Genomic DNA, 27060 nt, shown 5'->3' with positions numbered 1-27060 from the left:
GTACTGACGGTGTCTGCCCCACAAATTTGGATTGGAAGCTGGTTCCACAGGAGAGGAGCTTGATAGCTAAAGGCTCTGCCTCCCATTCTACTTTTGCAAATTCTGGAAACCACAAGTAGGCCTGCATTCTGAAATTGAAGTGGTCTAATCGGGCGATACAGAACTATTAGATCTTTTAAATATGATGAAGCTTGACCATTAAGAGCTTTGTATGTCAGGAGGAGGGTTTTGAATTCTATACTAGATTTAATGGGAAGCCAATGGAGAGAAGCTAGTGAAGGTGAAATATGATCTCGCTAGTTCCAGTCAGCACTCTTGCTGCAGCATTTTGGATTAATTGCAGGCTCTTTAGTTACTGGGGCATCCTGAAAGTAGGGAATTACAGTAGTCCAACCTAGAGGTAACAAATGCATGGACCAGTTTTTCGGCATCACTTTGAGACAGGATGCTCCTAATTTTGGCAATGTTCCGTAGGTGCAAGAAGGCTGTTCTAGGCTGTTCTCTGTTCTTTAATCCCAAAACCATGTTCCAGTCTCTGTAATAAAATGTTGTGGTCAATGGTGTCAAATGCGGCACTAAGGTCTAGTAGGACAAGTATGGACACAAGTCCATTATCTGAGGCCATGAGAAGATCGTTGGTGACTTTTACCAGTGAGGGTAAATTAACAGGGACAAATTACCTAAACAGGACTAGACAGAAGGTATTAAAACTAATACAGGGAACAGGGGAAGATAAACTAATGCAAAATGTAACAAAGGAGAACCAAACCTCATAACAAGGGATAACAAAACACATAAGGAAAGACCAAAACCTTGACAGTCCAGACAGGGATCAGGCAGGATACAAACTTGTGACAAAGGCAGACAGAGCGTGCAAAAGGACGGGGAACAGGTGAAACAAATCAGGACAAAATGAGGAAGGTAAAGACAGCAAACAGACTCACAGGAAGAGACAAAGGAGGATCAACAAAATAAAAGCCAAAACAGGAAATAAAGCTAGATAACTTGAACACGGGGACAGGACTGTGACATGTTTATTAAGGGTAAAATATCTTTGAGCAATTTAGTTGGAACAGGGTCTAAAAGACATGTTGTTAGTTTTGAGGAAGCCATAATTGAGGTTAGCTCAGTGAGATCTATGGGTAAAAAGCAGTCTAACAGGGATTGGGGCCTTATCGATGACTCTAGAGCTGTTGTACATGAAGATCTATCTGTAATATTTGTAGGGAGAATCTGGTGAATTTTTTCCCTAATGGCTACAATTTTATTCGTAAAGAAAGTCATGAAGTCATTGTACAGACGTTAACAGAGGAAAGATCGTAATGGTAAAATAAAAGAACATATAAAATGAAGCATAGACACAACTTCTGTCTGGTGATAACAGAAAAATGGTATTAAATTTAAGTTGAGTACCACGTAGCATCTGTTCAGGAATTAAACTGTTCACCACATTACAGCTCACAGGGAAATGATCAGTAATGGTGCAGCAAATAAGAGACCTGGTGTGTTTTATCATGCTGATGATAGAGGAAAAAGATTGATAACTTATACTCTCATACGTTCTCATTTTATGCTTCAAAGTGCTCCTATATTGGTATGTGTGAATGGGTTGATCTATTAAAGAATGTTATGGTGCTTTAAGAAATCTCCAAATTAGGATAATATGAGCAGTTTAATGATTCTGGAGGTTTGTTTAGGGACTTTTTATGTAAAAGGAAATGACGTGATTGTGAAAGCAGATTTCACCACAACATCTTTCTGTTTAAAGTATCACTTCCTCATTACTTCGGCATCTTCGCACCTCATTTTCTCCACTTCAAGGTAATGTAAGCAACATTGTTTAAGCATTTGCCTGTGTAATGCTCTCTGCTCTTGTTGGTTCTAGCTATTGTTGGTTTGTTTCACTAGAAATTGCAGAAATCTGCCATTTAATTGTAACTCAGAACTCTGATTAACACACGGCCAGTTGTGGGCATTAGACTTTAAAGCTCACAAAGTCGCAACCACTGCCAACACTCATGTGACTGGTTGCTGACAGAGCAAATATTGAAGTAACAAACCTTTCTGATCAGCATTAATACTGATCATTTGACCACCAAATATTGAACAATATCAGTAAAGATACAATGTAACACAAGTCAGATTGACTCATTAGATTAACTTAATTTCATCAACCATTCTTCAGTAAAACTCACTGACACACTGCCACTGATATGAAGCAGAGAAATAGGGGAAATGATGGAGAGGAGGATTGGATTTGATGTGCAGATGAAGGATGTGTGTTTTCTCTCCACAGGAAGGTAGAAAGTGTGTGTGAATTCAGCAGCATGGATCAGTGTGAGGACAGAGAGGAGGGAGACCCTCCCTCTAAAACCACTCTGTGTGGGGAACCTGAGAGCCAGACCAAAGCTCAGAGGTGAGATGAGGATCTCTAACTGTCCATGACTCTTCTCCATGTCAGAGCTCAGCACCAACAATCACTCCACCATCATTATTCACACTCTGACCTCTGTCTGTGTTGTGTTCAAGACCAGAGAAGCTGCACAGACCAGACTCTGCTGGACCTGAACCTGAACCCAGCTGTGTGTCCATGAAGAGTGACTGGTCAATGGAGACTCCTCTTCATTTCAGACAGTCTACTGATGGAATGTAATATATTTAAACTGACAGAAAGACAGCAGTTTTTTATCCATTATACATTTACAGCTCAGTTTGTAATAAAGAGCTGCCATAATTAGTTGTTGGCATTGACACTGAAAATATGCCAACATCAGTATTTGTAACTAATAATTTATTTTTTGTCACATTGATAAATTCACCCTCCATAGAGCTTTACTTTACATACTCATAGATTCTGGGCCAACAATATTTAACTTTCACGTTTCAGCTCTTGTCAGTGGAATCTGATTTGTTTAAAATCATTAACGAATCACCATCATTATTCACACTCTGACCTGTTACTGTGTTGTGTTCAAGACCAGAGAAGCTGCACAGACCAGACTCTGCTGGACCTGGACCTCATTCCAGCCGTGTGTCCATGAAGAGTGACCAGTCAAATATTCACATCATTAATTTTAAAGGACAGCTACCTGCAGCTGTAGAGAAGTAAGCTGTAACTGAGTTCCGAATGGATCATCAGCCATTTTCTGTATGAATGATTGAGTGATTGTTGTTACACAAACCATATGTGCACTAATAAACAGTGCAATTCTGAAACTTCTATTTGAGATTTACACTCAACCCTCTGTGTGTATTGAAGATCAGAGACGCAGCAATTACCAAATGCTGCTGACTCTGGACCTGAACCTAGAACTGAACCTGGACCTGAACCCAGCTGTGTGTCCCTGAAGAGCGACCGATCAAATGATCACATCATTAATTTTAAAGGACAACAGCCCATGGCTGCAAATAGGTGAGTTCCTGTTTCAGTACCTGCAGAGAAGTTTTATTAAATGTGTTTCTGTGTTCCTCTGTTGTTTCCTTTTCAGCTTTGACTTTGACTTGTTTTGTTGCTGTTGTCCAGTACAAGCCAGTTATCATATTGAAGGTAACAGATGCTAACTGCTAACAAAGGAAAACCCCAATTTCACTGATCTCCTCCATCAAATCCTCATCTTGTAGTTTTCAGTGTTCAGTGGTATCAGCTGGACTCTGAACACATAGTTTGCTGAATTGCAGGAAACACAATGGCATAATAGTTTTTTCTACTTTCCTAGTTCCAAACACATCATGTGACTTTGTTCTGGGAGCAGTGCAGATTTCTGTGTTTCAGGAGGAACAAACAGAAACCATCTGTGTATAATCTTGGTTCTCTGAATGATGAGGAACAATCCCCACACAGTCAGGATACATAGACATTGGTTTACCCATAAAGTGTCTCCTGTATCTTCACTGGTTCAGTCTTACTGTTCTCATGGTGATTCCAGCAGCTGCAGGAAGAATCTGGTCTCAAAGAACAAACTGTAAAAAGACACAGTCCATCACCTGGTTATTATCAAATAGCAGACAAACAGTCAGAGTAGCTGAAGAACACAGTGGCTCATTTGGAAACTAAAGAACAGACGTTTCTTTAAAGTGAACCAAGACAGTGGAGTCTGGAAGCCAAACTGCACAAAACCACATTATTTACAGACTAGAGCTGAACCAACCAGTCAAGTAATTGATGTTGATCAGCAGAAAGAAATATCTTCAACTTTCATCCTACATGTCATAGTTAATTGAAAATCTTTGGTTTTGGACCATTGGTCAGACAAACCAAGCATTTGAACATGTTAATTGGGCCTTTTATAATCAATTTATGTCAGGTTGCATTAAAATGCAGGCAAAACTGCTCCATGACCTTGACCTTGTGTGTGTCTCGGTGTGGACAGACATAATGTGAGCTCATTCTTCCTGGTTCCTCCACAGAGTGGACCAGCAGAGCTCAGAGGTTCCCAGTGGTCAGTCTGTCCAGCAGCATCAAACACACCTGGACTCCATATTTATGGTCTGTACATGTACAACTACTACTTTTCCATCTGTTGTGTCCACAATAATGTCCATGCTGCACTTTTTAGACCAGTGGATTGTCAGTCTGTCCAACATGGATCTGATGTTTGGCTCCATGGTTTTACTTGGATTGTATCATTCATATAGTTTTCTGTTCCAGCTGCTGGAGGACAATATTGTCACTTTTGTGAAGAACGAGCTGAAGAAGATCCAGAAGAGTCTGAGTCCAGATTACCCAGAATGCTCAGAGAGTCAGAGGGAGGATGAGGAGGTGTTGGATGGTGAGGATGAAGAGCAGAGGAGGAGCAGCAGAGAGTCATTTCTGAAGATCACAGTGAACTTCCTGAGGAGAATGAAGCAGGAGGAGCTGGCTGACTGTCTGCACAGCAGTAAGAGGATTTCTCTTTCATTTTTTAAATTGTCTAGTGGATAAACTCAGGGCTCAGTGTAATGTTGCATATTCTAACTGAAATTTTTAGTGCTGTATACTGTACATAAATATAAATTATGTCGCCAAAAAATGTTCACTGATGCAATTTAACAAATTATACAAAAAAGTTAAGTTAATTTGAATATGTCTGTGTCACTGTCAAAGAATCTCTCTTGATTACTTGTGTTCTTTTCAGGAACTTTGGTTGCAGTTTGTAAGCATAAACTTCAATCTAAATGGAAGAAGAAGTTCCAGCATATGTTTGAGAGCATCGCTAAAGCAGGAAACCCAACTCTTCTGAATCAGATCTACACAGAGCTCTACATCACAGAGGGAGGGACTGGAGAGGTCAATGATGAACATGAGGTCAGACAGATTGAAACAGCATCCAGGAAACCAGTCAGACCAGAAACATCAATCAGACATGAAGACATCTTTAAAGCCTCACCTGGAAGAGATGGACCAATCAGAAGAGTGATGACAAAGGGAGTGGCTGGTATTGGGAAAACAGTCTTAACACAGAAGTTCACTCTGGACTGGGCTGAAGACAAAGCCAACCAGGACATACAGTTCACATTTCCATTGACTTTCAGAGAGCTGAATGTGCTGAAAGAGAAAAAGTTCAGCTTGGTGGAACTTGTTCATCTCTTCTTTCCTGAAACCAAAGGAATCTGCAGGTTTGAAAAGTTCCAGGTTGTGTTCATCTTTGACGGTCTGGATGAGTGTCGACTTCCTCTGGACTTCCACAACAATGAGATCCTGAATGATGTTACAGAGTCCACCTCAGTGGATGTGCTGCTGACAAACCTCATCAGGGGGAACCTGCTTCCCTCTGCTCGCCTCTGGATCACCACACGACCTGCAGCAGCCAATCAGATCCCTCCTGAGTGTGTTGACATGGTGACAGAGGTGAGAGGGTTCACTGACCCACAGAAGGAGGACTACTTCAGGAAGAGATTCAGAGATGAGGAGCAGGCCAGCAGAATCATCTCCCACATCAAGACATCACGAAGCCTCCACATCATGTGCCACATCCCAGTCTTCTGCTGGATCACTGCTACAGTTCTGGAGGATGTGTTGAAAACCAGAGAGGGAGGAGAGCTGCCCAAGACCCTGACTGAGATGTACATTTACTTTCTGGTGGTTCAGTCCAAACTGAAGAACATCAAGTATGATGGAGGAGCTGAGACAGATCCACACTGGAGTCCAGAGAACAAGGAGATGATTGAGTCTCTAGGAAAACTGGCTTTTGAGCAGCTGCAGAAAGGAAACCTGATCTTCTATGAATCAGACCTGACAGAGTGTGGCATCGATATCACAGCAGCCTCAGTGTACTCAGGAGTGTTCACACAGATCTTTATAGAGGAGAGAGGACTGTACCAGGACAAGGTGTTCTGCTTCGTCCATCTGAGTGTTCAGGAGTTTCTGGCTGCTCTTCATGTCCATCTGACTTTCATCAACTCTGGAGTCAATCTGCTTTTAGAAGAACAATCAACCAAATACAAATTAAGGAAAGACACAACTACAATGAGACAGTTCTACCAGAGTGCTATAAAAAAAGCCTTACAAAGTCCCACTGGACACCTGGACTTGTTCCTCCGCTTCCTCCTAGGCCTTTCACTACAGACCAATCAGACTCTCCTTTTTGGTCTACTGACACTGACAGGAAATGATTCAGATACCAACCAAAAAACAGTGGAGTACATAAAGAAAAAGGTCAATGAGGATCTTTCTCCAGAGAAATTCATCAACCTGTTCCATTGTCTGAATGAACTGAAGGATCGTTCCCTAGTTGAGGAGATTCAACAGTCCATGACTTCCGGAAGACTCTCTACAAATAAACTCTCTCCTGCTCAGTGGTCAGCTCTAGCCTTCATCTTACTGACATCAGAAAGATATCTAAAAGAGTTTGACCTGAAGAAATATTCTGCTTCAGAGGAGGTTCTTCTCAGAATGCTGCCTGTCATCAACTTCTCAAACAAAACCCAGTGTGTTGCCAGTTGGATGTATTCGGTATTATTTATGTATTACAACTCCATCCAGAGAAACAAAACTCACAACCTTTTTTAATTTTTCCTGTTCAGGCTGAGTGGCTGTAACCTTTCAGAGAGAAGCTGTAAAGCTCTGTCCACAGTTATCAGCTCCCAACCCTATATTCTGAAAGAGCTGGATTTAAGTAACAATGACCTGCAAGACTCAGGAGTGAAGCTGCTTGCTGCTGGACTGAAGAGTCCACAGTGTAAACTAGAAAACCTCAGGTCTGAGCAAGTTACATTTTGTTGTAAATTGTTTGTGAGAATTTTGTAAATATAATACACAGAATGAAGGACCTCTGCAATGTGAGCATAAGGCATGATAATCTGATCTTTTCCATCAGGATATAAAATTCCACATAACAGAAAATCTTTACAAAAAGCTGTCCTCACTTCTCAGCTACCAGTCCTAGTGTGAGAGTGATAGACACAGGTAAAAATAATCTGCAGGATTCAGGACTAAAGGTGCTGTCTTCTGGACTGGAACATCCACACTTTACTTTGGAACTGCTGACCAAATAAAATCTGATTTACATTAGTTGATGTGGAATATTTATATCACAGTGGTATTGTCACTAGATATTTCCTGACATAGTCATTTGTTTAATGTTGTATTATAGTTTATTTTTAGGTTTGACTGCACACAGCAGTACTGCAGAATCACTGTAGAAGCCGTGATTGTTTTTTTCTTTACAGACTTTCAGGTTGTCTGATCACAGAGGAAGGTTGTGCTTCTCTGGCCTCAGCTCTAAACTCCAACCCCTTCCATTTGAGAGAACTGGACCTGAGCTACAATCATCCAGGAGACTCAGGAGTGAAGCTGCTGTCTGCTGGATTGAAGGATCCACTCTGGAGACTGGACACTCTCAGGTATGGAAATGTCTGCTATAGTCACAGATAAGTTTCATCCCTGTCAGCAATTAACTGCTGCATCAAGAAGGACACCAAGTTTATTTCAGATGCAGCGTGAATACAACTTTTTAGCGTTTGTCTAAAAAGTCATTAGTTTCTGTTTTCAGTACAGTGAAAAGGCAGTTTGCGCTATGGATTACAGGACAGATGTGAGCTAATATTACTGTGGTTGTTTTTTCCAGTCTAAATTTCAACCTTAAACTTGAAAAAATACAATTCTAAAAATTACTGTGGAAGTACTGATTTCACAGATTTGTAAAAAAAAAAAAACCTGTAGCAACAACTAGTTAAATATGCTACTGTATGTTATTTAAGGCCACTTTTTGTGTTGAGCTCCCATCACTCAGTAACGTTAGTGTAAGGTAAGAGTACGAATACATCGTCCCATCCGAGATGTAACAGACTGGGCTCCCACATTTTATTTCTGAAAAGTGAGATAGCATGTGGCTACTTCTTTCATACTCTCCTGTTTAGTGAAAGCAATAACCAGATGTTACGACCTTAATTCACTCAAGGAATTATGTGGCCTAGGAAAGAGATCAATAGGTCTTTTGTAACAACCCTCTCATATGTCCAGCCGGACTGTTAGCACTGACCCCAAGGCAGGCAGGTGCCTATTGAATAGCAACCTTTTGGTTCAAGAAATGCTGTGTTAAAACTGTGCAATCATAGCAGCTTGATCCGGCTTGATCACAAAAACATTTAGGTCAAGTTTGGGTATTAAATAAACATGATTAAGTGATGTTAAATTGTCATGCTGTTGCACGTCACACACCATTTCTCACATAATGTACATCACTCATGTCATGTAGGAAACCACTGACTTACACATCTGATTATTTGTACAGCTGTATGTCCAGAACATGTCCATGTTTGAACCCCCTTCCTCCTTTCAGGGTGGAGCCTGGTGGAGAACGATGGCTGAGACCAGGTCTGAGGAAGTGTAAGTGTGTTTTTCATGAGATTGATGGAAACAAAGCAGCAACATTCAACCATCTTCAAACTGTCACATCACTCATTCACATCATCAAAGTGTCAAGAAATGAACAGATGATGGATTAATAACTGCAGCTGTTTGTGTCTTGTTCTCTCCATCAGATTTCTGTCAACTCACAATCGACAAAAACACATTAGACAGACACCTCAAACTGTCTGACAACAACAGGAAGGTGACATATGTGGAGCAGGATCAGTCATATTCGGATCATCCAGACAGATTTGTCTGGTGTCCTCAGCTGCTTTGTAGTAATGGTCTGACTGGTCCCTGTTACTGGGAGGTCGAATGCAAAGGAAAAGTTGAAATATCAGTAAGTTACAGAGGAATTAGTCGGATAGGAGGCAGCGCTGACTGCAGGTTTGGAGAAAACCGTCAATCCTGGAGCCTAAACTGGTATGACGGTCGTTACTCTGTCAATAAAGAGAGAACATTTAGGTCGTCCAACACCTTTTCAGTCTCTAACAGAGTAGCAGTGTATGTGGACTGTCCTGGTGGCATTTTGTCCTTCTACAGAGTCTCCTCTGACAAACTGATCCACCTCCACACCTTCAACACCACCTTCACTGAACCTCTGTATGCTGGATTTGGGTTCTTGTCCTTTGGTTCTTCAGTGTCTTTGTGTTCAGTACAGTAGAGAGAGTCTCCTCTTGTTGGACAATATTTCTCAATGTTGACAAGAGTTATTCATTCTGTAGGCTACCTGTCTGTCTCTTTACCAAACACAACGCTGGAAACCTCTTCTTCTTCTTCCTGTTCTTTATGTTGGAGCTATGATTATTACAGATCAAAAATGTTGTTAACTAAAATTTCATTTCCCAATAAAATGATTACTGTGAATATCAGTATATTTTGTGCCAGTGAATTGTTTTCCTCTGATCCCAGAACTAAGATGCTGTCACTGTTTTATTGAAATGGTATAAGGAGAAACAAACATGGTCCTGTAGATCTCAGTGTCTGTTCAGTGTTCAAAGATGTTGGCGTTGTAGCATTGAGACAGTGGTGATAATACAATAATGGGGCTGTAGGCTTTAGAACCACAAGCAGTTGAAACTTTACTGAAATGATAAGTGTTGTAAGACTTCACTGAATGTACTTTGGAACAGTCAGTTTTTCTTTTACTGACATAACCGTACTACTTCATTTGTACTTGATGTTTGTGTTAAGTATGGATTATTATACTTTTTACTTACTCCTACTGGTTTTGTTGAAGCTGCTCTGAGGAGATTACTTCTAACCCTATAAAGCAAAAAGTGTTGAGACTATTAGTTTTACAGCAAGTGACAAAATAATGCACCTCTAAATCAAGAGTTCTTCATTTTGTTCCTACTGCTGAAAACAAACTTGGGTAGGCCGTCTAAGAATAAAGGGAAAACTTAAAGTTTATCTCAGTGAGCTACAGTAGGCTTCAGCACGTCCAATCTTTTAGTTGCATTATCTAGTAGTTATAATAAACAGAACAACCAGAGAATACAACAGTGCATCCTACCACACAGACAGACAACCTCTCACATTCACAGCACCAGGATTGTGGGAGGAAACCGGAGGAAACCCACGCAAGCACGGGAAGAACATGCAGAGTCCACACAGAAAGGACACAGGAGGCAGGGGATTCAAAACAGGAATTTCTAGCTGAGAGGCAGCAGCATTAACCAGTCCACCATCGTGCTGCCCAAGAGTCAAAATTATGATATGAAAAGTTAAGATTTTATACAATGTGGTGGAAGATCTTAGCTTTTCTGGCCACTGATGACTAGAATAGGCCTCAGCCCCTCGGTGACCCTAACAGGACAGACGACTCGCATTTTTTCATGAAGACCTTTCTAGTATTAATCTTAGCTGTTCATATGAAAACTGACAAAAATTGATAGAGCAATGAAAGAACAGTAGACAAAGAGGACAAAACGATCCTACTAAACGATTACTAATACTTTTGATCAAATACCTCAATCCCTAAAACTGCAACTGAAATAACAACAAAACAGAAAGTACCAGTGTTGAATCAAAGTTGTTGGCTAAAATAACTATGTCTTCAAACATTAGGTTGTAGGCAAGGTTGTCAGAGCTGTTGGGACTAAACCAAACTGACTGAGGTTTGACACCGAGCCGAACTCTTCAAAAAGCTGCAGACTGAGCTGTTGATTCCTGTGGGATCAGCAGGACCAATAAACCTTTACACTACAGGGAGTCTCTGATTCACTGTCCACATCCAAATATCACTTCATGGACCTTTACCTTTAACCAGCAAAAATGGCAAATAGACAGAGAAAGGCATGTTTTCCAAAGTAGGAGGGTGGTAAATTATATTAATTCTTTTATTTATTAGACAATCCAGGAAACCAGTCAGACCATAAGCAACAATCAGACAAGAAGACATCTTTAAAGCCTCACCTGGAAGAGATGGACCAATCAGAAGAGTTATGACAAAGGGAGTTGCTGGTATTGGGAAATCAGTCCTAACACAGAAGTTCACTCTGGACTGGGCTGAAGACAAAGCCAACCAGGACATACAGTTCACATTTCCATTGACTTTCAGAGAGCTGAATGTGCTGAAAGAGAAAAAGTTCAGCTTGGTGGAACTTGTTCATCTCTTCTTTCCTGAAACCAAAGGAATCGGCAGGTTTGAAGAGTTCCAGGTTGTGTTCATCTTTGACGGTCTGGATGAGTGTCGACTTCCTCTGGACTTCCACAACAATGAGATCCTGACTGATGTTACAGAGTCCACCTCAGTGGATGTGCTGCTGACAAACCTCATCAGGGGGAACCTGCTTCCCTCTGCTCGCCTCTGGATAACCACACGACCTGCCGCAGCCAATCAGATCCCTCCTTGGTGTGTTGACATGGTGACAGAGGTCAGAGGGTTCACTGACCCACAGAAGGAGGAGTACTTCAGGAAGAGATTCAGAGATGAGGAGCAGGCCAGCAGAATCATCTCCCACATCAAGACATCACGAAGCCTCCACATCATGTGCCACATCCCAGTCTTCTGCTGGATCACTGCTACAGTTCTGGAGGATGTGTTGAAAACCAGAGAGGGAGGAGAGCTGCCCAAGACCCTGACTGAGATGTACATGCACTTCCTGGTGGTTCAGCTAAAACTGAAGAACGTCAAGTATGATGAAGGAGCTGAGACAGATCCACACTGGAGTCCAGAGAACAAGAAGATGATTGAGTCTCTGGGAAAACTGGCTTTTGAGCAGCTGCAGAAAGGAAACCTGATCTTCTATGAATCAGACCTGACAGAGTGTGGCATCGATATCAGAGCAGCCTCAGTGTACTCAGGAGTGTTCACACAGATCTTTATAGAGGAGAGAGGACTGTACCAGGACAAGGTGTTCTGCTTCGTCCATCTGAGTTTTCAGGAGTTTCTGGCTGCTCTTCATGTCCATCTGACTTTCTTCAACTCTGGAGTCAATCTGCTGTTGGAAGAGCACGCTGCTTACCATGAGTCTTCAGAGAGAGTCTTCTATCAGACCGCTCTTGACAAAGCACTGAGGAGTACAGATGGACACTTGGACTTGTTCCTGCGCTTTCTCGTGGGGTTTTCTCTGCATACTAATCAGATTCTCTTGCAAGGCTTGCTGATACAGACAGGAAATACCTCACAGACCAATCAAAACATAATCTGGTACATTAAGAAGAAGATCAGTGGGGAACTGTCTACAGAGAAATGCATCAATCTGTTTCACTGCCTGAATGAACTGAATGATAGTTCTCTAGTGATGGAGATCCAAAAGTCCCTGAGTTCAGGAAGTCTATCTCCAGATAAACTGTCTCCTGCTCAGTGGTCAGCTCTGGTCTTTATCTTACTGTCATCCGAAAAAGATTTGGACGTGTTTGACTTGAACGAATACAGTCCTTCAGAGGAGGCTTTTCTGAGGCTGCTGCCAGTGGTCAAAGTCTCTAAGACAGCTCTGTAAGCATATAGTTAGATCTTCCCTTCCTCATATACAGACACTTTATTTATAAAAAAAGAAAAAGAAAACAATAACCATTAACACATAAAAACGTATTGGTTCTTGCTCATTTTTTTTTCAGGCTGGATTTGTGTAACCTCACAGAGAGAAGCTGTGAAGCTCTGTCCTCGATTCTAAGTTCTAGGTCTTCTAAAGTTAGAAAGATGAACATAAGTAACAACAACGTGCAGGATTCAGGAGTGAACCTGCTGTCTTCTGGATTAAGGAGTCCACACTGTAAACTGGACACACTCAGGTCAGTGTGCCATTGTTTATTTAACACAAATTATGCCAAAAAGAAAAGTAGAGCAATAATCACCCCCTCACGCTTTAGTAGCTTATAGATCCACCTTTAGCAGAAATAACTTGAAGTTATCGTTTCCTGTGAGAAGAAGGGGAACTAACTAAATAACGCTGTATTCAGCTAAATTGCTGAGACCTGGATACACTTTGGTGTTCCAACAGCATAATTACTCTAAACACACAAGCTGAGCAAACGCTCAATCAGGAACAGACTCCTCTAAACAAACATCTGCACTTCCAAATGTAACGTTACAGTATGCAACATTTTCACACATTTTTGTTTTGCACTAGCTTAAGCTGCAAATTTCAGCTTTAGCCAGATGGCTGAGGGTATTTCACTTCTATTAACCAAGTAGGTTCTGCTAGTTTCAGTAAGTCAGTTATGGCTGTCAATTTTTTAAATGTTTTGTCAAAAGCTGTTGATCCATTCTGCCCTAGTTAATGAACATTTAAAAGAAATCACTTAAAGCCCAATAATGCCATGATATTCGTGTTGATATTGAGTGTAGACTTCTGATTAGAACCATCGATGCGCAGGTTAACATTGGGTGTAACAGAGCCAGTTTAAAGCAAACAGCTAATTTCCTGTGAGCTAAGATATTTGTTTCTTTTACCTTTCAAATATCAAGACTTAACATTACTACTGATAACAGTTTCATATAAATGTTCCTCTTCAGACTGAGTCTCTGTAACCTCACAGAGAGAAGCTGTGAAGCTCTGTCCTCAGTTCTCAGCTCCCCGTCCTCTAGTCTGAGAGAACTGGACCTGAGTAACAACAACCTTCAGGATTCAGGAGTGAAATTACTCTCTGATGGACTGAAGAGTCCACACTGTCAACTGGAGACTCTCAGGTCAGAAGTCTTTCATGTGTTCATCTGATGACAATTTAAAAATGTATAAACAATACTTATTAGCAGATGTGCTGTGCAGGATAACACAATTTGATGTATCAAACCAGTTTTGTACTTCTCTTTAGAATTGCTTCCCTTTGGATGATTTTTGTTGTTTTTGCATATACAGTGCATCCAGAACGTTTTCCCAGAGCTCAACTTTTTCCACATTTTGTTATGTTAGAGCTTTATTTCAAAATAGAATAATTTAATTGTTCCATTATATTTTTCTACAAACAATACCCCATAATGACAAAGTGAAAGAAGTTTGTTTGAAAAATCACACGTGTATTCACAGTCTTTGCCATGACATTCAAAATTGAGCTCTGGTGCAGCCTGATTTCACTGATCATCCTTGAGATGATTCTACAACTTGACTGGAGTCCACCTGTGGGAAATTCAGTTGACTGGACAGGATTTGGAAAAGCATACACCTCTCTATATAAGGTCCCACAGTGAACAGTGAACAGTGCACCCGATGGTCACTCTGAAAGAGCCCCAGCATTTCTCTGTGGAGAGAGAACCTTCCAGAAGAACAACCATCTCTGCAGCACTCCATCAATCAGGCCTGTGTGGTAGAGTGACCAGATGGAAACCACATGTCAGTAAAAGGCACATGAAAGCCCACCTGAAGGACAATGACCATGAGAAACTAAATGCTCTGGTCTGATGAAACAAAGATTGAAGTCTTTGACCTGAATGCCAAGTGTCATGTCTGGAGGAAACTAGGCACCACTCACCACCTGGCCAACACCATCCCTACAGTGAAGCATGGTGTTGGCAGCATCATGCTGTGGGGATGTTTTTCAGCAATGTACAGAGACATCCTTGATGAAAACCTGTTCCAGAGCGCTCTGGACCTCAGACTGGAGCAATGGTTCATCTTTCAACAGAACAACCCTAAGCCCACAGGCAAGATAACAAAGGAGTGGCTATGAGACAATGTCCTTGAGAGGCCCAGCCAGAACCCAGACTTGAACCCGATTGAACATCTCTGGACAGATGTGAAAATGGCTGTGCACCGACGCTCCCGATCCAACCTGACTTGAGGCTGTAATTGGTGCTAAAGGTGCTTCAAGAAAGTATTAAGCAAAGGCAGTGAATATTTACATACATGGGATTTATTTTCTATTTTTAATACATTTGCAAAGATTTCAAGCAAACTTCTTTCACTTTGTCATTATGGGGTATTGTTTGTACAACTTTAAGGAAAATAAAGAATTTGATCCATTTTGAATTAAGTCTGTTACATAACAAAATGTAGAAAAAGTTAAGCGCTGGGAAAACTTTCTGGATGCACTTCAAATAAAAGCCAGCATACAAGAGTTTGAGATAAGCCAAGCATGAAATTCTGGCACAACCTCACGTACACCCAAGATTCATCGATGAGCGCAAGCAAACTAAAAAAAAAGTAAAACTCCATTAGCACATAGTATAATAAACTTTACTAGACACACGGAGTTCAGCTTGTAGCCTTTGTCAGATAGACTAACAAACTCCATTTCCAAATGTTAAAGCTTCCTGTGTGTTGTTATGTGTGTCTGCAGACTGTCAGGTTGTCTGGTCACAGAGGAAGGTTGTGCTTCTCTGGCCTCAGCTCTGAGCTCCAACCCCTCCCATCTGAGAGAACTGGACCTGAGCTACAATCATCCAGGAGACTCAGGAGTGAAGCTGCTGTCTGCTGGACTTAATGATCCACAGTGGAGACTAGACACTCTCAGGTATGAAGACACCTGCTGCAGGCAAAAACATTTTAGACGTAAATACACCAAAATATGTCAGTTAGAGCCATGTAATGTCCATGTGTGCATGCTGACAGAGAATGTGCTGCTCTGACCCCCCTCCTCCTTTCAGGGTGGAGCCTGGTGGAGAAGGATGGCTGAGACCAGGTCTGAGGAAGTGTAAGTGTGTTTTTAATGAGATTGATGGAAACAAAGCAGCAACATTCAACCATCTTCAAACTGTCACATCACTCATTCACATCATCAAAGTGTCAAGAAATGAACAGATGATGGATTAATAACTGCAGCTGTTTGTGTCTTGTTCTCTCCATCAGATTTCTGTCAACTCACAATCGACACAAACACAGTGAAAAAAAAGATCCAACTATCTAACAGCAACACAGTTATGACTCATGTGAAGGATGATCAGTCGTATCCTGATCATCCAGAAAGATTTGACCTTCCCCAGGTGCTGTGTAGAAATGGTCTGACTGGTCGCTGTTACTGGGAGGTGGAGTGGAGCGGAAAGGTTCACATATCACTTAGTTACATAGGAATCAGCAGGAAAGGAGATGGTGATGACTGTGCTTTTGGAATGAATCACCAGTCCTGGAGTTTGTTCTGCTGTGAAGGAGTTTACTCAGTCTATCACAAGAATAAAGGTACATCTATCCCTGTCCCATTCACCTCTTCTTTCTTCACCCCCTCAGTTTCTAACAGAGTGGCCGTGTATGTGGACAGTCCTGCTGGGACTCTGTCTTTCTACAAAGTGTTCCCTGACAAACTGACCCATATCTACACATTCAACAACAAATTTACAGAAGCTGTTTATCCTGCGTTTAGAGTCTGGCCTGGTTCCTCAGTGACTCTGTGTCCACTGTTGTGTCCTGTCCTGTCTCTTTCTAAATGATTTCTTGTAAACTGATTTATTGGTATTTTGTCACTCAAGTCCAATTTAAGCTGACACAAAACAGTTCATTTCAGCTCTAGTGTTTAGAAGAAACTGACAATATTATGCATCAGTGGTGCTCTTTATTGTGGTGTCTGCAGAAATGAACAGTGGAACATCCACAGTAGCTGTACAGTAAATCTGTATTATTTACAGAATTCCCATTATACAGCACGTAGTCGTGCTGCTCGACTTATTTGATGTCATTTCATAGTCATCACTGAATAAGTAGCACAAAACACAAACAAAAAAGTTGAGCATCAATAAAGTTAACGTTAGTGCTTTCACACACGAAACAGTCAAATCTGTAAAGTTTTCTATAGTAACGTTAATAACATTATTAATAATCATCATAAGAAGCCGTTAATTTTTTTTTTTTTACTGGTCCAAGTGATGCTGGTCATGCTGCTCCTCGGGATCCTAGAAAATTGAGAAGAGTAATATTAATGCAGCCATTAGAGAGTCTCTGCTGTGAGTAATGAACAGAAATGAAACATCCTTTTTTCTTAGGCTAAGACTTACACCAATCAGCCATAACATTATTACCACCTGTGCAGTTTAATGGAATCAAAAGGCTCTGCCAGGAATTCTAGGATTATAATTTCATTTTGTTTGTGTTGAAACAGGTGATAATTCTACTATGTATTTATTATTGAGGTCAAAGTGGGAAGTGGAGTCGTATTGGAGTTCATTATAAGAAGAGGTGGTTCAGTTACGGCCCCTCACTCATTTTTGTTTGAGTTACCTGGTGGTGTCCCCATCTTACCTTACTGACTATATGCCAATAAGGTAAAACATTTCAATGATCCTCTCAGCCCTAATGCTCAGAGAAGTGGCCTGTAAAATGTATAAAACTGCAGACCCAATGGACCAAATGGAACATTTATAAATGTTTCTATTTAAATGTATTCATTTTACAATCACCTGAGAATAAGAATTGTTGCATTTTCTTAAGCTCGGAATGAGGATGCAAATAACAAAAACAAGGCTGCATAGTTGTTTACTGTCAAACATACAGATTTGTCTTTTAAAATGTGTGCATTTGTGTATTGTTTCTGTTTTTATTATTTATTCTGTGACAGAATTTCCTACAAATGCAAAATGCCTGTTCATGGTGACCAAATGCATCCTTTGAGCTTTCACACCACATCACATCTGTCTGCACTGTCTTTAGACCAGTGGTTCCTGGTAGGAGGAAGGAGGGTGTCCTACCACGGAACACACACACATCAGTAGCCATTAGGACTTGTTAATTAGATCCCCCTGCACTGTACTGAATGCATGTTCTGTGATGCTCGTTAGCATTGACTCATTCCTTTGTTCTTTTGTGTGAACTTGATTGACAAGTGAAGGTGTTCTGCCGGTTTTCTTTACCTCAATAAACCTCACCATGAATATCATTGTAAGCTGTCTCTGCCTCTTTACTTGCCCTGCAGTTTTTGTCCCAACTGTTCCTTTAATTTTTTATTTAATTTCATGTTTTTACAAACAATATATATCTTGTAGCTCAGTTGGCAGTCGTCCACAGACCACAGGGTCAGTGCTGTGATAGAAATTTGTCTCTCTCCTTAGTCAAGTGTTACTAAATCTTGACAAAACTCAGTGTGATGAACCATCTCAGTTTAATACATGTCGGCATGGAGAAGAACACACGGATGTTGGTGTCTTATTCTGACATGTGTCTCTCAAACCCCTTCTATTTATACCCAAACCAAAACAGGAACCACCCTCACAAAACATGACTGAAGAAACCAGGAGCAAGCAGTTGACAGTCATCACTCTTGTCCCTTTCTAGGTTATTGAGAAGAAATAAAACCCTTTAATTGCACCTTATTACAACAAAGTGCCTCCTGTGATCTTAATCTGTCCTCTAAACACGACTCAACCTGTGACTTCTTGTCCTCTTTCTGACCTCTTCAGTAAGACCATCTTGGTTGACTATCTAAAGCATGTGACTAAATTTACTCTATTCCCCCAGAGTGGTTAGATCCCTGGTTCTATCTATATGTTGAAGTGTCTCTGGGCAAGACACTGAACCCCCAACAGCCCATTCCCCTCCCCAGCAGTGCAGTGCTGGTCCAAGCCCGGTAGAAATTGGGGAGGGTTGTGTCAGGAAGGGCATCCAGCATAAAAACTGCCAAATCAATATGCTAACAATGATCCGCTGTGGTGACTCTGAACTCACGGGATAAGACAAAAGGACCAAAAAAAAAAAAAAAGTATCTAATTTAATGTCATCTGTTGTTATCTGATTACCTGGCATTATCGGAGCTGTTTTTGCTTATTTTGCAACACATCTGGAAACTTTGTGACTTCATAACACAATGACTCCTGAAGCTGCTGGACATAAAACCTCAAGTTGTAGAAGAAACAGCAGCAGTCAGTTAAATGAAGATGATGAAACCTGTTACCTGATAAAATGGGGGAACACATGGTCAGAACAAAGTACTAAAAGCTGATATCTCTGCAGTTTATAAAATGTTGCCAAACCTTTAGAACAAATACGTGATCGTACAGAAACGATATAACTGTATAACGTGTCCATCAGCAGCCTCTTGTGTTACAGTAAATCGATAGCTCTCTTAGTTTTCTCCATTGCCAGAGCAGCCTGTAGAGGACAGTGTCTCTACCTTTGTTTTTTGTCTTCATCAGGTATCAAACTCACACTGAGGCGGACAGCAGCTCGTCTTCTACACCTTTCTCTCAGTACGAAAAGTCCACACTGCTGAGAAGAAAACAGAAACTTAATTTAGTCACATTTCACATGTTAAACATCTTTTCTACCATCTTGTTAATGTTCAGGAGCATAGGTTTTACTGTCTGAGGTTCCCTGAACATCACCACTGGTAAACCTGATCGAAAACAAATGCATTACAGATAGAGTAAGAGCTAGAATTCAAATTAAATCTTGCACATCACAAACATGTTTATCAAGTCAAAATGTCAAAGAATAAATTCACTACGTTTTCTTTAGGACACAAGATGTAATGTGCTATACAATTCTAACAACATTAAGGTCTTTTTAATCAGGAAAACACTTCATATGATCTTTGTTCATTAAAGTGACATGGGGAAAACACTAGAACTCATGTGGGGGTGGTGTCAAGAGAAGAGCAGCAGCCAATGAGAGAAATGATAAACTGGTTAAGAGAGAATTGTTAAGCAGGTGTGTGAGACTGGCTGCTGCTCATGTTGAGATGTCTCTGCTTGTGGCTGTAGTAAGTTAAACTTTACATTTCTGTGTTTTGTATTTTGATGTATGCAGTAAAAGCAAGGGTTTAAATACCCTGAGGTACTGTTTAGAAGTATTTGAAGTGGGTGTGTTGTTTTGGATTTGGTTGAGTTTTAATTCTGCTCGTTTCTCTTACTGTGGCGGGTTCGGGCCTCCAGCCGAGGGTGTGGTTGGTGTACTGGGAGTTCACTCACCTTCTTACTGCAGGATTAGGTTGTTTGGTTTGTTGTATGGTTCCTTCACATTTAGGATGCTCCCAGCCCCCAGTATGAATATCTGTCTTCTTCTTTTCACTTTAGGATTTAATATTCGTTGTTATGGCAGTTAACCCACACTGACTGTTGTTGCCTCTCTATTGAAGCCCCTGTGCTTAATTTACACATTTTAATGACTGGGTGTCTCAAGAAAATCAAGGAAACAGTTTAGTTTCTTTTTTCACCACATTCAGTCATGAGGAAGTTTAATATCATATCGGCTTGTTACGAAGACCCAGTTCAACCAGTCAAACTGCATAGATTTATAAAGAATAAAAAAAAAAAAAAAAAACAGTATCACACACACACTGAAGGAGAAGAAGCAGTGTCAGTGAAATGAATCTGATAAAACAAATCAGCACAAATGTCCTGTTGACCATAGATAGAAAAGCTGCAGAGTAAAGAAGTTTATGGGGAAAAGCTGAATAAGTGAAGCTTTTGATTGGTTTGATTTGTCTTCGTCAAAGAACCATGGTTTTCTCTTGTTGGTTAAAAAATAAATAATTTTCTTTCAGCTGGAGAAACTAGTTGATTCTAAATGTTTTAGTTTAAATCCTAACTTTTGGAACAGTCATTGTTTCAACCAGACACATCAGTTGGTAAAGTTCAGAGCACTAAAGATGGCATCTGTTCATTACATTCATATTTTACGTGCTTTCATTTCTCATGTTTGTGTGAAGAATCTAAAAGTCTGATTTGTGAAAATATCCAGATGAAGATGATTTGACTCTGATCTGAGCTTCACTGCGGTTCTCTGGACTAAGACAAACGTAATCAGTGTGTTTGTCAGCAGCAGGTGAAGGGGGAAAAAGACAGATACATAAGAGAAGGAATGGAAAGTGTACAAGACTGAGAAGAGGGAAGGAACAAAGAAAAGTCGCAAGTGAATAGAAATATGAGGATAGTAGACAAAAGGAAGAGCAGAATGAAGATAGATGGGATATTAAATAGGTGATTAGGCAGCTCTCCAATAATTAAAGTGAGTCTCCACAGGAAGGTAGAAAGTGTGTGTGAATTCAGCAGCATGGATCAGTGTGAGGACAGAGAGGAGGGAGACCCTCCCTCTAAAACCACTCTGTGTGGGGAACCTGAGAGCCAGACCAAAGCTCAGAGGTGAGATGAGGATCTCTAACTGTCCATGACTCTTCTCCATGTCAGAGCTCAGCACCAACAATCACTCCACCATCATTATTCACACTCTGACCTCTGTCTGTGTTGTGTTCAAGACCAGAGAAGCTGCACAGACCAGACTCTGCTGTACCTGGACCTGAACCCAGCTGTGTGTCACTCAAGAGTGATTGGTCAATGAAAGAACCTCTACGTTTCAGACAGTCTGATGATGGAAGGTGAGAATTTAAAACTCTACTAAAGATCATGTGACTGACTTGGTTCAAGTTTTAAACTGACTTCTTCCAGGTTCCTCCACAGACTGGACCAGCAGAGCTCAGAGGTTCCCAGTGGTCAGTCTGCCCAGCAGCATCAAACACACCTGGACTCCATATTTATGGTCTGTACATGTACAACTACTACTTTTCCATCTGTGGTGTCCACAATAATGTCCATGCTGCACGTTTTAGAACAGTGGATTATCGGTCTGTCCAACATGGATCTGATGTTTGGCTCCATGGTTTTACTTGGATTGTGTCATTCATATAGTTTTGTGTTCCAGCTGCTGGAGGACAACATTGTCACTTTTGTGAAGAACGAGCTGAAGAAGATCCAGAAGAGTCTGAGTCCAGATTACCCAGAATGCTTAGAGAGTCAGAGGGAGGATGAGGAGGTGTTGGATGGTGAGGATGAAGAGCAGAGGAGGAGCAGCAGAGAGTCATTTCTGAAGATCACAGTGAACTTCCTGAGGAGAATGAAGCAGGAGGAGCTGGCTGACTGTCTGCACAGCAGTAAGAGAATTTATGTAAAGATTTAACCAGCAAAGTTTGGAATGGACAGTAGGAGGGTGGTAAATTATATTTAAAATTTGAATTACACAAATATTTTGTGTTTTTCTCAGAATCATACATGATGTGTCAGCTGAAATTCAAATCTGACCTGAAGAAGAAGTTCCAGTGTGTGTTTGAAGGCATCGCTAAAGCAGGAAACCCAACTCTTCTGAATCAGATCTACACAGAGCTCTACATCACAGAGGGAGGGACTGGAGAGGTCAATGATGAACATGAGGTCAGACAGATTGAAACAGCATCCAGGAAACCAGTCAGACCAGAAACAACAATCAGACATGAAGACATCTTTAAAGCCTCACCTGGAAGAGATGGACCGATCAGATGAGTGATGACAAAGGGAGTGGCTGGCATTGGGAAAACAGTCTTAACACAGAAGTTCACTCTGGACTGGGCTGAAGACAAAGCCAACCAGGACATACAGTTCACATTTCCATTGACTTTCAGAGAGCTGAATGTGCTGAAAGAGAAAAAGTTCAGCTTGGTGGAACTTGTTCATCTCTTCTTTCCTGAAACCAAAAGAATCAGCAGGTTTGAAAAGTTCCAGGTTGTGTTCATCTTTGACGGTCTGGATGAGTGTCGACTTCCTCTGGACTTCCACAACAATGAGATCCTGACTGATGTTACAGAGTCCACCTCAGTGGATGTGCTGCTGACAAACCTCATCAGGGGGAACCTGCTTCCCTCTGCTCGCCTCTGGATCACCACACGACCTGCAGCAGCCAATCAGATCCCTCCTGAGTGTGTTGACATGGTGACAGAGGTCAGAGGATTCAATAATCCACAGAAGGAGGAGTACTTCAGGAAGAGATTCAGAGATGAGGAGCAGGCCAGCAGAATCATCTCCCACATCAAGACATCACGAAGCCTCCACATCATGTGCCACATCCCAGTCTTCTGCTGGATCACTGCTACAGTTCTGGAGGATGTGTTGAAAACCAGAGAGGGAGGAGAGCTGCCCAAGACCCTGACTGAGATGTACATCCACTTCCTGGTGGTTCAGTCCAAACTGAAGAACGTCAAGTATGATGGAGGAGCTGAAACAGATCCACACTGGAGTCCAGAGAACAAGAAGATGATTGAGTCTCTGGGAAAACTGGCTTTTGAGCAGCTGCAGAAAGGAAACCTGATCTTCTATGAATCAGACCTGACAGTGTGGCATCGATATCAGAGCAGCCTCAGTGTACTCAGGAGTGTTCACACAGATCTTTATAGAGGAGAGAGGACTGTACCAGGACAAGGTGTTCTGCTTCGTCCATCTGAGTTTTCAGGAGTTTCTGGCTGCTCTTCATGTCCATCTGACATTCTTCAACTCTGGAGTCAATCTGCTGTCAGAAACAACCTCAGAGAAGTTACAAATAAGAAAAAACAAACCTGCATTGACAGACCTCTACCAGAGTGCTGTAGACAAGGCCTTAGAGAGTCTAAATGGACACTTGGACTTGTTCCTTCGATTTCTCCTGGGCCTGTCACTGGTGACCAATCAGACCCTGTTACAAGGTCTTCGAACAAAAACAAAAAATACCTCAGATGTGAATCAGGTATTGACGCTCCAGTACATCAAAGGTAAGATCGAGGAGAACCCTTGTCCAGAAAGAAGCATCAACCTGTTCCACTGTCTGAATGAACTGAATGATTGTTCTCTAGTGGAGCAGATCCCACAGTCCCTGAGATCAGGAAGTCTCTCCACAGAGAAACTGTCTCCTGCTCAGTCGTCAGCTCTGGTCTTCATCTTACTGTCATCAGAAAAAGATCTGGACGTGTTTGATCTGAAGAAATACTCTGCTTCAGAGGAGGCTCTGCTGAAGCTGCTGCCTGTGGTCAAAGTCTGCAATAAAGCTTTGTAGGTTAATTTGATTTTCCCATACAGATTTTTCCATTGTAGCCTAATATTACTAAGTATGAAGAGTAACTGATGTTTTGGTTCATTGTTTCCTCTCCAGACTGAGTGGCTGTAACCTCTCAGAGAGAAGCTGTGAAGCTCTGTCCTCAGTTCTCAGCTCTCAGTCCTCTAGTCTGAGAGAACTGGACCTGAGTAACAACAACCTGCAGGATTCAGGAGTGAAATTACTCTGACTGAAGAGTCCACACTGTCAGCTAGGGACTCTCAGGTCAGATAAAGTTTTTATTTATTTTTTCCCCAATGACTTTTGAAATCTATTTACGAGTAAACTGTGGGTAAGTAAGAGACTCCCATGCTTTTTACATAATTAACCTCTTTAAAACATTATAGCTTTTCATAACCTTCTACCTAGTTAAATTTAAATATTGAGATGATATTTAGATGCAGATTTAAATTGTCCATGTGTTTACATGGACATGTATCTGTTATCATGGTTATGAGCATATAAAACACCAACACAAGTGTCCACATAATGTTTTGTGTGTCTGCAGACTGTCAGGTTGTCTGGTCACAGAGGAAGGTTGTGCTTCTCTGTCCTCAGCTCTGAGCTCCAACCCCTCCCATCTGAGAGAACTGGACCTGAGCTACAATCATCCAGGAGACTCAGGAGTGAAGCTGCTGTCTGCTGGATTGAAGAATCCAGTCTGGAGACTTGACACTCTCAGGTATGAAGACACCTGCTGAAACCACAGACAATTTCTGATAGGATTTTTTAAATATATTTACATTTATATTTTCTCATTTAAGGCCAGAATAAGTCAGAGAAAGCAAAACCATTTAGAAAAATTTCATGAAATGCTGCAAAATCTCAAACAATGTTTGTCTAGGTGAAAATAATGATGTATATAAGAGCCATGTAATGTGCATGCTGACAGAGAATGTGCTGCTCTGACCCCCCTCCTCCTTTCAGGGTGGAGCCTGGTGGAGAACGATGGCTGAGACCAGGTCTGAGGAAGTGTAAGTGTGTTTTTAATGAGATTGATGGAAACAAAGCAGCAACATTCAACCATCTTCAAACTGTCACATCACTCATTCACATCATCAAAGTGTCAAGAAATGAACAGATGATGGATTAATAACTGCAGCTGTTTGTGTCTTGTTGTCTCCATCAGATTTCTGTCAACTCACAATCGACAAAAACACAGTGAACAGGAAACTACTACTGTCTGACAACAGGAAGGTGACGCTGGTGGAGGAGGATCAGTCGTATCCTGATCATCCAGACAGATTTGATAACGTCTATCAGCTGCTGTGTAGTAATGGTCTGACTGGTCGCTGTTACTGGGAGGTGGAGTGGAGAGGACAGGTTTTTATATCAGTGAGTTACAGAGGAATCAGCAGGAAAGAAGATAAAAAAGACTGTATGTTTGGATGGAACAATCAATCCTGGAGTGTGAGGTGCACTGATGAAGGTTACTATATGTGGCACAATAACATAGTAACACACCTCTCCTCCTCCTCCAAGTCTGGTAGAGTAGCAGTGTATGTGGACTGTGGTTCCAGCTCTGCTGCTGGCTCTCTCTCCTTCTATGAAGTTGGCTCTGACAAACTGATCCATCTCCAGACCTTCCACACCACATTCACAGAACCTCTTTATGCTGGGTTTGGGTCCTGCCACGACCACCCTGGCTCTTCAGTGTCTCTGTGTCCAGAGTAGTATTCAGCATCTCCTCCTTATGCTTACATTCTCACAAAGATCTGCTACAGAAGAAACAAAAGCAAGAAGAGGTCGAAGAATGATTTTAAAATATTAAAGCAAAATATGTACAAGTAAAATGAATCATTAAATGACTATATGCAGAAAGGTGATTTACTTCAGATTGTACTATCAATACTAACAGTGTGGTTATGTTTAAGAAAAAAATTAAGTGATATCACTAGTTTTACACTATGGTTTGAAAAATCTAATTGTGATTCTGGGAAATAAAGGTTGAGAAATGATATGGGCCATGCAGGCTGAGTGGGAGCACAGGGCCGTCTGAAGGGGGGGAATTATCAAGAGCACCTGATGTATTTTAAATGACACCGTATTGTCTTCATTCCGCTGGGGGGGGGGGGACTTCTGTGGTATGTGTTCTTATAGGTTCAAGGAGTAAAAGGACTGTAGTGCATTTTATCCAGCAAAAGAAAAGCATCCAGTGCATTTCCTGGTGAAGTACCTACATAGATGCACATGTACAGAACATATCTGTGGGTGAATGTGAGTGATGAGGGTTTTCCAGTCAACAAAACATAGTGTTAGTCTCAGACTGGTAGGGAAACAAAAGTTTAAGATTTGCATCCTCCACACCTGCCTCAACTTAAAAAAACACAACAAAACTGCAGGGGCTACAAGGGTCAAGTAGTTCATAAAAGCAGTAGCCTAGTAATAGGTTGAAAACCACAAAGGACTAAATGTTTTGAATATAATATGAATGAATATATATCTTCACACTAATTTAAACAGCGAAGCGGCAGTAGCTTCAAGTGGCTAATTAGCATAAAAGTACCGCACCGCACAGTAATGCAGTATCACATTTAATGTAGACAGCAGTACTGACGACTCAACCCCGAACCAACCAAATATCTGGCTGTTCAAACACACTTTGTAAGTAGACCAATTTCATCAGATGCAAACATAACCTGTAGCATCCTTGTGGTTAACTAGCCTTAGTTTTTTTTAAACCCTTTGTCCGTTTTCCTCCTGTCTTAGTGTCCTGTAATCCAGTCCCTGTCCCCCTTCATGTCAGGCACTGAACAGCAGCTTTTTGACCGTCCAGTGTCATTTTCAACCACAGCCTGTAAAAACTGTGCCAATTTCCACTCTACCTAGCTAGCAACTTCCTGTCAGAGTTTACCCACATTTACCAGCATTTATTCTTTATTTCTTCTTATTTACAAATTTCTTTTGATTTGGTTATAATTTTGGTAATTGGAAATATCAAGTTTGCTTTTTAAACAGCATTAATTCAACTGCCTTTGGCTTGACCCTTCAGGGGTCACCACAGCGGAATGTGTTCCACAGGCCAGAAGGCGCAGGACAAACGAAGGAGTTGGAAGG

The 27060-nt window shown here is 41.3% G+C and overlaps 1 protein-coding gene and 1 pseudogene across 1 annotated transcript; both read left to right on the top strand.

Annotated features, from left to right (window-relative positions):
* The first annotated feature begins 1754 nt into the window (after positions 1-1754).
* On the top strand, positions 1755-26054 carry LOC137125128 (uncharacterized). Its single transcript, XM_067500114.1, has 22 exons — positions 1755-1821; positions 2297-2416; positions 2530-2649; positions 2977-3105; positions 3260-3412; positions 4408-4486; positions 4649-4877; positions 5115-6906; positions 7003-7176; positions 7648-7821; positions 8760-8806; positions 8962-9485; positions 9556-9562; positions 11213-12773; positions 12896-13069; positions 13794-13967; positions 15554-15727; positions 15861-15907; positions 16063-16631; positions 24462-24685; positions 24931-24977; positions 25133-26054. Exons 2-22 carry the CDS (start codon positions 2328-2330, stop codon positions 25675-25677), a joined length of 7032 nt encoding a protein of 2343 aa, XP_067356215.1. The 5' UTR covers positions 1755-1821; positions 2297-2327; the 3' UTR covers positions 25678-26054.
* On the top strand, positions 21153-23998 carry LOC137125501 (NLR family CARD domain-containing protein 3-like; annotated as a pseudogene).
* Positions 26055-27060: the final 1006 nt, after the last annotated feature.

Source organism: Channa argus, chromosome 4, assembly GCF_033026475.1.
Source record: "Channa argus isolate prfri chromosome 4, Channa argus male v1.0, whole genome shotgun sequence".
Lineage (NCBI taxonomy): Eukaryota > Metazoa > Chordata > Actinopteri > Anabantiformes > Channidae > Channa > Channa argus.
The sequence above is the reverse complement of the archived record's forward strand: the minus strand, read 5'-3'. Positions and strand labels throughout refer to the sequence as shown.

Bases quoted from the DNA above. Each gene is read 5' to 3' on its own strand.
- LOC137125128 (XM_067500114.1), top strand. From the start codon at position 2,328: ATGGATCAGTGTGAGGACAGAGAGGAGGGAGACCCTCCCTCTAAAACC. The intron at 6,907-7,002 runs GTGTGTTGCCAG...TTTCCTGTTCAG, and splicing joins AACTTCTCAAACAAAACCCA to GCTGAGTGGCTGTAACCTTT. The intron at 7,822-8,759 runs GTATGGAAATGT...TCCTCCTTTCAG, and splicing joins TGGAGACTGGACACTCTCAG to GGTGGAGCCTGGTGGAGAAC.